Source organism: Cupressus sempervirens, chromosome 10, assembly GCF_028749045.1.
Source record: "Cupressus sempervirens isolate cs-2001-9-10 chromosome 10, ASM2874904v1, whole genome shotgun sequence".
In the NCBI taxonomy this organism is placed as follows: Eukaryota; Viridiplantae; Streptophyta; class Pinopsida; order Cupressales; family Cupressaceae; genus Cupressus; species Cupressus sempervirens.
This window is the reverse complement of record NC_143127.1, coordinates 92631299-92646438: the sequence shown is the minus strand read 5'-3', so window position 1 is coordinate 92646438 and position 15140 is coordinate 92631299. Positions and strand designations below refer to the sequence as shown.

Genomic DNA, 15140 nt, shown 5'->3' with positions numbered 1-15140 from the left:
GTGAAGAGCTACTAGCCTCTATCTCATGTGAAGAAGCATTCAACTGTGCTTGATACTCATTTTCTGCAAAGTCCTGAATGCTCACTTTCTGATCAACTGTACTATCCTCAAACATGACAGTATCCTAAACTATTGTAATTTCATCCAGCCCAACTGTACTGGAATCACTATCTGTGTCAATCACACAATCTAGTGTACTTGTGATATCACCTTCTAATACTACTGGCTCAACCTGCACAACATCTGTAACCCCTTCTACCTGTGAAGATGATGCAGATAAACCATTACCTGAAGATGTGCTAATGTCTCCCTGTATCGAATCAGTATGTCTGTTAAACTCCTCATACAAGTTTCTGCCTGTCATAGGGAAGGTACGATCCTTAGGCCTATCAAAATGTTCAATCAGTCTCTCCTTAAACTCCACATGTGAGGTAATGTGTGCATGACCCATAGTAACCATACCATGATGCCACCACTTGTGTGCTAACCCATCCAGGTGAATTGCTGCATATTTAATAGTTTCTTCCTCAGGCATAGGGTTCATTTGAAAGTATGTGTTAAGCTTTTGAACCCAAGCTCTTGCTGTAGACTTCCTCGAGCCATCATAATATGGTAACTAAAGTTTCCTTACTTTCTTTTGTAGCTCATAGCTCTGGTTCCTGTCATGTCCACGTGGCATATGCTTCATCCGCACATCTATATACTCCCTAAAGGTGATTGCAGCAATAAAATATGGACCTCCGGCTTCCCAATCTCTCCTCAGCTGGTCCTGTATATCAGTGATTTGGGGCTCTGGTATGGGCTGCTTTGGAGCTGTAGGAGGAAATATGGGAATCATGGGCAGCGAACTCACTGTCCTAGTTTGCTGGGGTGCATGACCGAAATTGTTCCCAACTTGTTCGCCTCCATTATGTGCCCCATCCTGATTATTACCATTCTGATTATTTCCTCCACCCACATTAGCATTCAACCCCATTTGACAAACCATCATCTGCATCATAAGCTCAAATCTCTGACTCTGTTCCTGTGCTCTTTGCTCTACTGATCGCTGTCCCTGTGCTAAGGTGTCTAATAATTGTAAGAATCTTTGCTTTCCCTGATCTGGACCGGCATTTATTTTGTCAAACATTTTTTCTCTCTATCTGGCTATCCAAATTCCCTATAAGACCTCTACAGGATGGCAGGACTTATAGCTCTGATACCACTGTAATGACCCAAATAGGTTATAACTTCTTCAAACACCAAAAATCTTTATACTTCAGTTGTTTGACATTTCGTCAAACACTTTGCAAGCAAGCTCTGATACCACTGTAATAACCCTCAAATCTGCCCTCAAAAAAATGTTGATGAAAGCTCAAAGAATTTCATCAAACAATTCACATGCAAGGGACGTATGACTGATATAGTATTTCAGCTGGCTTTAAATGACTCTTTTTCAATTTGCATCAATGAGAATCTTGTTTTAGAAGACTCCAAATGGACTACACAATGGCCTAACATGAGTGTGCTACTAATTTTGACAATATTCAGTGCATAAATATGATCTAAGCATGAGAAATGAACACCTACAGCCAACTGGCATTTTTACAAATAGTTGGTGTGCAAACTAACTAGCTGATAAATAATGATATTGAATTGCTTAAATGACACTAGCAACTATTATCTTCTTAATTTGCAATGAAATTTCTAATATAATGCTCATGAAATATGGCCAAGACTTTTGGCATTTACGTGGATTACAAAATGATAATGCTGGTATAATGCACACTTACAGCTGAAACTTATAACACCCTAAAAAACAATATTAATAAAGGAACCTGGTTGTAGATGGCTGTAATAATTTTCTTCAATGCTGCCCCTTCTGCTTTGCTTTTCCGATTTGTTTTTTCAAACTGCTTTTTCGGACTGCTTTTTCGGCTTGCTTTTTCGGTTCCACTTTTTTCGGACTGCTTTTTCGGCCCGCTTTTTCAGACTTCTTTTTGGGCCTGCTTTTTCGGTTCCGCTTTTTTGGACTGCTTTTCCGTATCTGCTTTTTCACACTGCTACCCTGTTGAATCTCAAGACCATATCTTTCAATGGCGTCAAGATTTCCAGCTTGAAGGGATTTCGTCCTTCAAACTATTGAGACATAATCTCCAGAAAATTCTCCAATTTCTTTGATATTTCCAAGCATGAATAAATGAGAGCTATCCTCTTTCTTTTAATCCCTTCCTCACTTGCTCCACGCTTCCATCTTGCCAATGTGGGATAATACATGAGTTTTAATATTACTTCTTTTTACCTTTTACAAAGTCCATGTATGTACTCAAAAGGGGAACTCTTGATTTTTTTATAAAGTGACTTTATAAAATATTTAATAATTCAAGTCACTTTATTAAATTAATTAAATATAAAGTTACCTTTTAATATTTATTTATTTGATAACTTTATAAATAATTAACTTAATACCACTTATTTATTTAATTAAAAATAATTAATTAGTCATCCTCATAAAATATTCATTATTTTGGACAACCTAATTAATTAAATTAATTAAATCAAATTGCCTCCAAAATGGGGACATGACATTGGCCATCAAATTTGACCTTAGAGTTTATCTCCCACAATGAGAACAAATGATTTAGCAATAATTGGGTTGATTATGAAGGATTCCCTCCGAATTTTATACGACTCTCTAAGATAGATTTCCAATGAATGAGCTTGGATTTAAAATCATATGCCTTTAACCAGAAAGTATGAAGCTGTTTAATTATATCCATACAATGGATATGAAACTTGAACATGAATAAATATTGGATTATATTGTCACTAAGACCCATAGATCCTTTGCAAAATTATCAAATGATGTTAATGATGATTAAATCTAATTCAGATTTGGACTATATATGTCTTTTCAAATTTTCAGAATATAATTCTTACTAATCTCTGTACTTAATCTGCAGGTTGTAATCAGAATATTGATAACCTTGATCTTGTTGAATATGGAGTTGATGCTAAATCAATATTGGAAAAACACTCAATATAAATTCACAAGTCTGAATCTGATTTTAGTGAGACTCGATATCCAAGAGGTAGAACATTAACTGATTTCAATGTCTTTCTTTAGAGATCGGATCTGCATTAAATACGCATGGAAGAGGCATTTTCCATGAGCGGACATGTTTGTGCAAAGTGGAGGCATGTTTGTTCATCGCCTATTGAATGTGCCTTTTCATTTCGGTTAGACGATCACTAATCGGGATTTAAGCATGAGATACAACTTAACAAATATTAATGTTTATCAAGTATGATCTGAAGTGATCTTGCACAAACAAGTATCCGATCTGAATCACCGATAATCAATGCTCTATCAGGATTGTGAATGAAACATGAAATAACAATAATCTGCAAGTAATAATCTCTAAATGCAGATTGATATTTTACTTGGCATTCATGATGTTTCAATCAGGTGCAACAATGATAATTGATTAGATCAAATGGTAATATAATTATGAGCAATTTAATATGTGTGCATATATATCAGTATACACTGTCTATACTGATATATATATATATATATATATATATATATATATGAAAGAGTTGTTTATCGTTCCTACATCTGACTGAAGTGATTCTTTGTTCAATACTCCCTCTTAGCTAGGGAAGATAAAGTTTTAACCAAGTATAGATCACAAAGGTACACTCATCTATTGTGAGAAGAGATGTCTCCTTACTCGTGATATCAAAATATATGATATGCTCAAGAATATCAAGTCACATGACATTCTTCATTGAATATCAAATTATGATATTTACACTAACATCAAGTCTCATGATGTCTTAACAACTCATGGCATGTCCATAGATATGTTATCCACCATGATTATCTCATAAGGATCATAATGATCTTCAACTGATATCAAGTCTGATGACCTCTATCAAAATGTCCAACAGATACTATCATGGCATGTCCACATATATCAAGTCGCATGATATCCATCATGATAGTGAGGCTAATCATTGAAAAGTCATCACCTTACAATGTCAAATACAAGTGTTCATTATCTGAAAGATCATCACGTTTCAGTAATGTACATAGGGGGAGGTGGGGCATAAGGTCATGGAGTCACACACATGACAAAAGAGTATACACATTAAACATCTTTAAACATGTATATTAGTACAAATAATTTGAGACTCAATCTCAATAATGACTTACATTTTCAACCATACCAAGTTTCTTCCCAAAGTGTTCAACTTTTACTCTGGGGAGAGGCTTGGTGAGAATGACTTTTGTCTGATCGCTTGTACTAGTATACTCCAAATGAAACATATTCCTTTCTACGACGTCTCTTACATAGTGGTAAGGAACCTCTATATGTTATGATCTATCATGGAACACTGTACTCATTGAATGCTTGATACAACTCTGATTAACATAGTGGATAATAGTAGGATTTAGGGGCACACCAACTAATCCCACAAGCAATTTCTGGAGCCATACTGCTTCTCTTTCTCCCATGGAGGTTGCAATGTATTCAACTTCTGTTGAGCTTCGTGCTATTGAAGACTGTTTCCTACTAATCCAAGAGATCATAATTGATCCTAAACTGAAGCAACATCCTAGTAGTATTTGACTGTCACAGGGTTCGCCAAATTTTCGGCTCCAGGTTCGAAATTCGGCAAACCCATAAAAAAAAAAACGAATTCGTCAAAGTTCGCCATAAATTCGTACGGCGGAAAAAAAGAGTTGTTTATTACTGTTTTTTAGGGTTTTTGACATCGGAGGGAATGCATTAGTTGACAACGGGGGGAATGCATCAATTGTTTAGAATCGTGAGAAGATTGTAGGTGCAGTGACGACAACTGAGAAGTTTGTTGCTGTAGTGACGGCTAGGGAGATTCTTGCTGCCCGTTCGTCCACCATTGCTGCCCGTTCGTTTGCCACTGCCACCCATTCATCGGCTGTTGTTGCCTCTTCATCATTCCGAATGATTTCATTTATTTCACATGATTTTGTTTTGTTTTCTAAGGTGCTCGGTTATGTAGGTTTCAAAATTTATTTTAATTTATGTTTTTGTCATTTGTTTTATAATATTGAAATATTAAAGTAAATTTATTATGATAGAAAACTTATATATTTATTAATTTTAGAAACTATAAAATTGTTACCTGTAATAAATTATTATTTTTATGATTTTATATTAAAATAGTTTGATATTTGTATTAAAAAATTATAGTATTAAAATATTAGAATTAATTTTTATTATGATAGAAGACATTTTTAAAATTTTATAAACTATAAAATTGTTAACTGTAGAAGTTATATTTTTTAATTTTTTAATTTTATATTTAAATCATTCCATATTTATATTAAAAAATTATATTTACTTTTGTAAATAGTAAATAACATATAAATAGCATAAGGCGAATTTAATGTTGATTTTTTAAAATTTTTTTTGACTTGTCCAATTTCATCCGAACTTCATAGTTGTCGAACTCGAACTCGAACTTGAACCTTGTGACTTAGGTATTTGAGATGAGGTAGGCGTAGGAATTCCATCTTGAGTAGCAGATGATCTGTAGCTCTAGCAAAGCCCTTACTATCAAAATTAACTCAAGGTTTGTAAAATTGGAAGTTGAATTTGAACAAATCAACCTCAAGGTTGAGGGCCTGAAATTTATCTACTTTCACACAAACCTAGCTCAATTAGAAACAATATCCTTGTTTCATTCTTAGGTGAGTACATCTTACTCAAATAGGCCAGCTGATGACACAATTCTACCAAATTAAAACAGTCCAACACATACCTAGGCAATTCGACATGATGTCCGTCATATCCTCCTACTTTGAGGTAGGTGAAACACTGGGAACTGAGTATAAAAACTGCAAAAGATGCTCACTAATTGCATTTCTTCCTCCGACATTTGCTTATTGGGGATACCAGCCAACTCATGAGTCAATCTCTCTGAGGAAACATCGCTAACCCTTCTGTAATTTTTACGTCGTCTTTTCTTCTGTAGTTGAGGATGGTATTCATAAATCTCAATCACTGCAGCAAATGGTTCATGATGCAACCCAGTTCATTCCCTTGTACAAGACAAACAATAAAACAAATATGAAGCCATGTAGATGTAAATGCAGGATCTCTGATAGTGATATAAACTATAATTGCAGACTGTACAAAATTCAGATTTACTTACTGATATAACAGTTTGACTGTTTTGTTCTAATGATGCAGATCTTTGAACTTGAGTGACATTCTGTATGAGACAATCTTCAATCTTGAAAAGCAATGAAGGATCAACGAACATGCCTTGAGTAATGTCTTTGTTTTCCTGCAGAGAGAGAGCGATCACTGAGACTGTATATGCCTTGTAATTGCTATCAGTCCTCAATGATTGCTTTGTATTATATATATGAAAGGACTCATGTCCAGGAATCATGTCCCTACAAGGGCATAGCTAACAACAGTTCAGTGCATAACAAATACAATTTGTTTGTTTACAATTGGCGGCAGTAACAGATATATACAAGAGCCCCGATAACAATAGTCTCTTCAATGATAAGAGCCCGATTTGATAAAGTCATTTATGAATAATCAACCATATATATATATATATCTATCTATATATATACATATAAACATATATGTGTATATATATTTATGAATAATTAACCATATATATATATATATATATATATATATATACATTATTCTTATCAATAATATAATGCATAAAACAATGTTCATGTAAATCATGATTCAAATGCTCAATATCACTTTGACTGATGCTATGCATCAACAGTAGAAACCCAAGCTTCCAAAACGGACATTGTTTAATTTGTCATGCAATTCTTTGGCTATATTCTCTCCCAATTCAAAAACTGGGCTCCCTGCAAAATTGTTTGGATGAAGAAATACATCCAGCTTAGAAAAATGGAAAGCTAACTCTTTGCAACAATGCCACCAAGTCCTTGATGTTGGGTTTCATATGCTCCCTTGTAAGATGCCATGACCCACCTTTCTAGAATTTTAACAACCAGTTCCTGGCAATTACGTTCCTGTAAACCTGTTTTTCCTCAGAAAACGTGGACCAGGACATTGATATGTTAAACTCGGTATGCACCTCCTCTACTGGCATTCTCAGGGCAGCCCAGTTCCTTATTATTTGGTAGCAAGGCCTCCCCATTGAATTTCCTTATACACCTATCCACTGGGCCATATCTGTTTATACATTCTTTGACCAATTCTGGATATACTAGGGCCAGCGGAAAACCTGTAGCCTTCATTATGCCACTCTTGACAATAGTGCTCATAACAAAGCCTCCTTCAAGGTTCTTAGCTATTTCTACAAAACAATCAAGGTCAAACTAGACCCAAGAGGTTGTAACCTCCACTATGCCACTCTCAACAATAGTACTCATAACAGAGCCTTCTTCAAGGTTTTCCGCTCTTTCTACAAAATAGTCAAGGTCAAACTAGACCCAAGAGGCATATCCTTGCTTCAGACTCATTTTCAAAAAATAAGAGGCAGCTCTCCCGATAATGAAATTCACAAGCTGAAGCAATAGTAAAATTTCAAAAGAATGCTAGCACTGTGAGCTAAGACAAGGGCAAACAATTAGATTCACCTTGTAGCTGAAACCTTCTGCAACTTCAAACCTGGAAATCCAGGTGTCCTCCATTTGTCGCCTTCCTTGCAGAAGGATTGGTAGAATGATACCCAAATCCCTCACTTATGCCAATTAATAGCATGAAATCTTGCCCTTAAATGATATTAATTACCTTGTCACTTCTACATGTGGCTTGCCATTTCATTATTACTTCCCGTACATTGTGAAATCTGATAAAGTTGCCAGAATATTCCATCTCTGGTTTTTCACCTTTTCAAAATATGTACCTTCTGCCTCCACTTGAATTATTGGTAGATCATGTTGAAATGCTTGAACCGTGTGAACCTTTTTAAAGGGTTTAACAGGTTCAAGTGGTTCAAAAATAAATTTATTTCCTTTTAAACACAATGGCCAGTATAGCACATCAACAAAACATCAACTGACAGAATAGTTTTTATGTGACCGACATTGAACCAATTGAATGCACTGAACCATTCGACTCATTGAACTAGTTCAAGAGGTTCAATCGGCTCAATATTGATCACAGGCTACTTCAACGACACTTTCAACATAGTCTTGGTGATGTTGAACCAATTGAACTGGTTCATGGGGTTCAGTGAGTTCCAAGGTTTAATAACTTCAACACTTTATCTTGCTTGGACTTTTCATTTGTGACCATGGGAAAAGATACATCGCAAAGGCATAAGTACTAAGCTTCGCTTTTACCAACTTAGACACACACAATTTGAAAATGTTGTGGGATAGGTAACACCTAGTTAAGTCATCTCTGGCGCCTACGGGCGTATTAGATGCTTATATCTGCTGTCCATACACTAGTCAGCATGCTCTGCCAGACCTGTGCTTGTTCCTGCTTCTCAATTCTCTGCCTGGGTATTTTTCTCAAGTTCCTCATTTGCCATTTGAAACCATAACTCATACACCGAAGGTGCCTTTCAGGAAACTCCTCGTCTGGCTTTCATTTTTCCTTGCTTTCCTTTGGAACTTGGCTAATAAATGAAACAACTTCAAGCAGGACAACTGTTTTCGAGAACAGAGCATGTGATAAAATGAAATATTGCTGAGATCATAACATATGATTTATATGCACAATCCTTGGATACATGAACACAATAATATAACAAAAGGGCTTATTAGTGAAAGGTTTTTAGGGGTGCAGCAATCTTTGACCCCAAATTTGGGTCATCTAAAATTACATTTTTATGATTTTTCATTACATAATTTTGGCTGCATGAGTAATACATAAAAATATTTATTGAATATAATGGCAATGCATACAAATCCACTGAGTGCTTGGTGGTAGAAAAGGAGCTAGAATGTTTATAATGGGAAAATGACTAAAACTGACTTTTGTTGTATGTTCATTCTCTTTAGGTGCGGACCATGAATGGCACCTAGCACAAAAGAGCATGGAAGCGGCAACTGCAAGCCTATCCACTGCTACAAATGATTTGCGTCTTGTATCTATAAAGTCAAAATCTACTTCAGGTTATTCATTTGCTTCTGTAAAACATGATTAGTGTTGGTATATAATTCTTTTACGAGATAGCTGATCCTCATAATAACAGTAAGTTGTCAAAGAATTTATAATAACATTCATGATATCAAACACAGGTGAGCTGCAAGCTACACTTTCAAGCATGAGAGAATGGGTAGTGAAAGCAAGTGAGGAGCTGTCTGCATTTTGTCGTGTGGCAAGGAGCAATTCTGCTCTAACAACTGAGACTGGTTCGATGCTTGAAGAGGTATGCTTAAATAGGTTGATGAATCTTGATTCCTAATTGTCAATTCAAATTCTGAAATCCTTACTGCAGAATATGGATGCTAATATTAATGGATATCTTATTTGCTTTTCAAGTTTTATGAACATTGTGTGAAAAATCATCTGCTAATACAGAACATAGTTTGTTAGAGGTGGGCATTTTGTCTAAAGGAAACATCCTGCATATACCAATAGTTCCTATCTGGGGTCTGGATCACTGTCTCTGTCCCAATTTGTGAGAATCGTACATGCCTCCATTTTATAATTTTTAAGACTACCCCGTTTGCTAAAACCCAGGCAAGATCCAAGTGTTCCAAGTTTTCTTGAATTCCTTTCAATTTTACTTTGAACCTTCATATCATGGGTGGTTGTTCTATTTCATTTTTTGATGACTGCATTCTAGTTCTTTCTTTGGTTTCTTTTAGTAAATTTAAGCTTATTCAAAGACAATATTAATTACTCTCTGTGTTTAAACAAGGTTTTCAATCCTCAAATGCCTTGCGTGAGAGTCATAATTGTGTTTTTGAAGGTCGTAGTGTATGAAGTTGTCTCGAATCTCAACAATTCTTCCCTGACTTCACTACCATCCAGATTTGCATAAGGGAGAGAAGCCAATGGCTAAGCAGGGTCCAACATTTGTGAAATTAAAGGGCTATCCTTGTTTGACAAAAGATGTGACTTTCAAAACAAGTGTTGGAATAAATAGTACTTGTCACAAGACGTTACTTAAAAAAACTAACAAATCATATATGAAAAATGTAGGAGCTGTTATTGAACCTCACTCCTTGCAAAGGTTGCATATTTTGGAATTTTGTTTGGTAAAAGTTATCTTTATCTATGTTACAGTGGATGTAGGATTCAGGTTTAATTGTTTTAATCTATTGCTATGCAGGTTCTAGCAATAACAGAAGGGGTGGAAGGTGCACATGATGTGTATAGGTTGGCCAAAGATGCTGCTGCACAACATAGTAATCTAATGTCTGAACTTAATAAGGTTAGTTTTCTGTTACCAAGTTTTCAGGTGGTAGCATCTGTAGACAAATATATTGCTTTTATACACTTCTTAATGTCTTTCTGTCAAATTTTAAGAATATTCTTAGAAATTATCATATCTTGGAAAGGGTTCTTCCTTTTTTGTGCACTTCAAAAGTTAGAGTTTTCTTATCCTAATATTTTTCCCAATTATTACTACTATCATTTGTCGATTTATTCTTGCTGTTACAGAGAGTTTGCTGATATATGTATGAATGCTTTGCAATCTGCGTGTTTTACTTCTGCATATGAATATATTTACTATCATTATTTGAGTATGAAATTCTTAGCACAATGTTGAGTTCTCCTTTGCTTTTAGTGTAACACCAAAAGCAACTTTGCTAACATTTGCCAGAGGAGGAATATAGTAATGTGTAAATGATCAGTGTAGGTCACCGCGTGTCACAGTAAAGCAAATTGTCATAACCTGTCAGGGGTGCAAAAGGAACATTAAAAGATGTTTAAGACTAGAATCAGGAAGCAAACAAACTAAACCAAAGAGCAAGGGGGTAGCCAGCAATCTTGTTAGTTTGTTTCATTAACAGTATTCAAAGAACATATATTTTATTGTTGTCAGAGGCTACATCCTGTTGTAATTCATTGCTGCAAGACAATCTGTTGATTAAATAGTGATAGTATACCACTCTTTCATCTGTTTTATATTTTATGACATTGATGATCAAAATGTAAGACAATTTAAGTGACTAAATAGATTAGATACAAAATCTTGGCACAAGACATCTTATATTTTGTCTGTGGGACTAGAAAATGAGTAATAATGCTTTAGTGTAACTCTTGTCATGACCTTTGTGCTTGTTATTTGTGACTAACTTATTAGAAGCTTCTTACTAATATAAGGTTGCCATCTCTACTTGAGATGACCAAGTCTCTTGCTTCATCTCATTCTTGTACTCATGCCAACGCAAGAATTGAAAGGTCTATTACAGATATATGTAAAGCACACACTGCTCAATTAAAGCTCATCCTCCTCGGGAGTACCTTGAACCATTAGACTTTGATTTGTTCCTGTGAATGTAAATTAAACTTCTAATCAGACTGGTATAGTTTTGTTATTTTCAGATTTGAATGCACTGATTTTCTTTGTTGCAGGTTAATGATCAGACTTTTATACTCTTGAGGGAATCGATTTAGTATATTATATGAAATACTGATGCAAATGAGAGAATGCAATTTTATCTGCACTTCTGTAGATGCCGAACTTCCAATGAGAGAGTATTGATTGATTTCTCTCTCTCTCTTGGTCTAATCGACTCGGTATAAATAATGCCTTAAAGAGACATGTGGCCGAAGGACATGTCATGAGAGGACATGTCTCTTGTCCGCTCATGACATGACTGTCCACATTAACAAATATTAACATTATACGAATCTGATTTGTTAGTATTTAAACAAACAAAATTTATACGAAGTCACTGATCTGTGCTTGCATTAATGGATTGTTTGCTCGATCCTGAAATAGGTGTATTATTTACATGTTAGATCATTACTTGACTTGTCTAATAAGACCTTTTTTTCAAGAGAGTAATTATGAGTAGAATCTGATAATACAGATTTCAGTATACTTGTTTTCGCATAGAATTTCAAATTAGATATAGGGTTGATTGTTTTATCTTCAAAGGCTTAAGCATGGCAATTGTGTTATGTATGTGTGTCAGTTCACTGTGTGAATTGACATGCATGCATTCCCATATGTGTGTAATCAATTCATTACCCTAATATTTGACTGAAGCTACTATGGATCAACACTTCCTCTTAACTAGGGAGGATAACAAGTATATATCAATTTAGATATCACCTAACTCGTTCTCAAGGAGTATAGAGAACATCAAGTCACATGACATTCTTATATCCTAGTTATGGTATGTGAACTGACATCATGTCTCAAGATGTCTACCATATCATGGCATACCCACATATATTACGTCACATAATATCCACCATGATTATCTCATAAAGAACATAATGATGCAATACGTATCACGTCTCATGGTATCTATCAAAATGTTCAAGAGACGCTAACTATCAAGACATGTTTACCAATATCAAGTCACATGATATTCATCATTATAGTGAACATCGTAAAGTCGTCATCTTACAATGTTAGATATAAGTGTATATAATCAGAAAGATCGTTACCTTTCAGTAATGTACACAGGGGGCCCCATAAAGCCACATAGTCACACATATGTCAAAAGAGATTACACATTAAACATCTTTGAATATATATATATATATATATATTAGTATAAAAATGATTTTGAGACTTAGGCTCAATAACTTACATTTTAACCATACCACGGTTCTTTTTGAAGTGTTCAACTTTAATTCTCAAGAGAGGCTTGATGAGAGTGTCTGTTATTTGATTAGTTGTACTAATATACTCCATTTGAATCGCATTCCTTTCTACTATATCTCTCACATAGTGGTAAGGAATTTCTATGTGCATAGATCGATCATGGAACACTGGATTCAATGAGAGCTTAATACAACTTGATTATTGCTGTGGATAGTAGTAGGTTTCAGGGGCTCACCAAATAGTCCCACAATCAACTTTTGAAGCCATACTATTTCTCTGGCCCCCATAGAGGCTGCAATATATTCGGCTTCTACAGAACTTGTGCTATTGAAGACTATTTCCTGCTTATCCAAGAAATTATGGTTGATCCCAAACCAAAACAACATTGTGATCTGCTTTTTCGATTAGTCAATTTCCAGCACATTTTGAGTCAGCTATTTATGTAGATCTAAGGCAACTTTCCTATATTTAAGAACATATCCAGTAGTTCCTTGAAGGTACCTCAATATATGTTTTGCAGCAACGAGGTGTATCTCCCGTGGTTTGCACATAAACTTACTCTAAGCAATTACTGCATAGCAAATATCAGGTTGAGTTTTAACCAAGTACATCAGTGAAACAATAATCTGTCTATAAAGAGTAGGATCTTCAAATTTGGATTCCTTTGCTGCCTCTTTTAACTTATGTAAGTTGGTTTCCAAGGGTGTGCTTATTGGTCTACAAATTATCATCCAATTTTTTTTTTAAATATCAAGTGTATTTTCCTTGATTCGGAAGAATACCATCAGGTTCTGCCAGACTTTCAAACCTAGGAAGTAGTGCAAAATACCCAAGTGCTTCATGTCAAATTCCGAGGCCAAGTCTTTTTGACATTGAACAATAAGATGATCTTCTCCTACAATTAGTAGGTCATCAACATATAGGATTAGTATTAACATATCACCTTTAATAATTTAACGTAGGGATTTGGGTCTGCATCATTCTTTGAAAAGCCTAGTCTCATAAGATAAGTGTCGATCCTTTCATACCAAGCTTAGTGAGCCTGTTTAAGTCTGTATAGGGCTTTCTTTAGTTTTCATACATGTGAGGCTACATTATGAATCACAAAACCTTTAGGTTGTTTTAAATAGACTTCTTTGATAGTCCTGTTCAAGAATGAAATTTTCACATCCATCTGGTGTATCTTCCAACCTTTAGCTGCTACAATAGCCATGATTGCTCTAACATAAGTATATCTGACAACAGGTGCAAATGTCTCTTCATAATCAATGCCTTCCTTTTGAGAGAACCCTCTACCAACAAAATGTGCATTGTGCTTCTCTATACTGCCATCTGTAGCATGTTCAATTTTGAAGAGCCTTTTGCAAGAGACAACAAATTTCTCTTTAGGCCTAGATACTATATCCCATACATCGTTTTAAAAAATGGATTGATACTCTTCTATCATGACATCTTAACATGCTTGGTATTTGAGAGCTTCTGTTACACTAGTAGGTTCTGAGTTTATGATTTCACTCATTAAAGCCACATAGCTTGAGAATCTGTTAGGTCTTTTACTTTCTTTGAATTGATCGACAAAATCGCACCATCTACTTATGGATATGTCAGGAAGACTCCTATATAACTACATTGTGTCTTCTATTAAAGATTTCACAAAGAGTTTCATGAAAACATCCTTGTGATCTTCATCGATTTCTTCAATTGTACTTTTCAGATTAATGACATGTTGCTCAGTAGAATCAATTCCATTGCTAGAAATCTTCGAAATGGCTGTTCTCAGCTCTTTAGAGATTGGATTGGGATATCCTCTTATTCCGTCAAAATCCAATTGTCTATACCTCTCGATAACCATAGATTGTCTTATGATATGATTCCTTATCCTTTGATTTTGCATTCGATAGCCTTGGTTATTGTGATTGATACATATATTGTTTTGATTTCCTCCATAAGACTATTTTAAGTTTGTGTTTGTTAGTTTTTTGAGGTCTGCTACAAATGTATTTGCATTGCCATGTTTATGGTATATGTTTTCCAAATGCAACATCCTCTTCGGATATATATTCAGAATAAGTAAATGAATAGACATGTCCCTTCATGGGACATGTCTATTTGTTATTCAGATAAATAATAATATATTTAAATCATACATATATATAAAACTCTTATATAATTATACATATGTTCATCCGATAGAAGCTATCAAACATTAGCACTCCCTCTTAGCTAGGGAGGATGAACAAAAGACAAATATTACACCATTAATAGAATGACAAATTATAAGTATATATCATTTGATACCTTAAAAATTTTCCAATATTTGAGATTGCATTTGGCATCACGAGTGTTTGGCCTCCTACAATATCAATGATATTCACCAAGTACTCAAAAGGTTTTAATATCACATTTGATAT

General features: G+C 34.8%; 1 protein-coding gene across 2 annotated transcripts in view; it reads left to right on the top strand.

Annotated features, from left to right (window-relative positions):
• Positions 1–15140, top strand: part of LOC149532726 (uncharacterized) — a 203607-nt gene that overhangs the window by 143588 nt on the left and 44879 nt on the right. For both annotated transcript variants that reach the window (XM_089807366.1, XM_089807365.1), the window contains exons 9-11: positions 8993–9106; positions 9233–9363; positions 10273–10374. In XM_089807366.1, coding sequence (XP_089663492.1) covers positions 8993–9106; positions 9233–9363; positions 10273–10374 — 347 coding nt within the window. The remainder of the gene's footprint in view (positions 1–8992; positions 9107–9232; positions 9364–10272; positions 10375–15140) is intronic.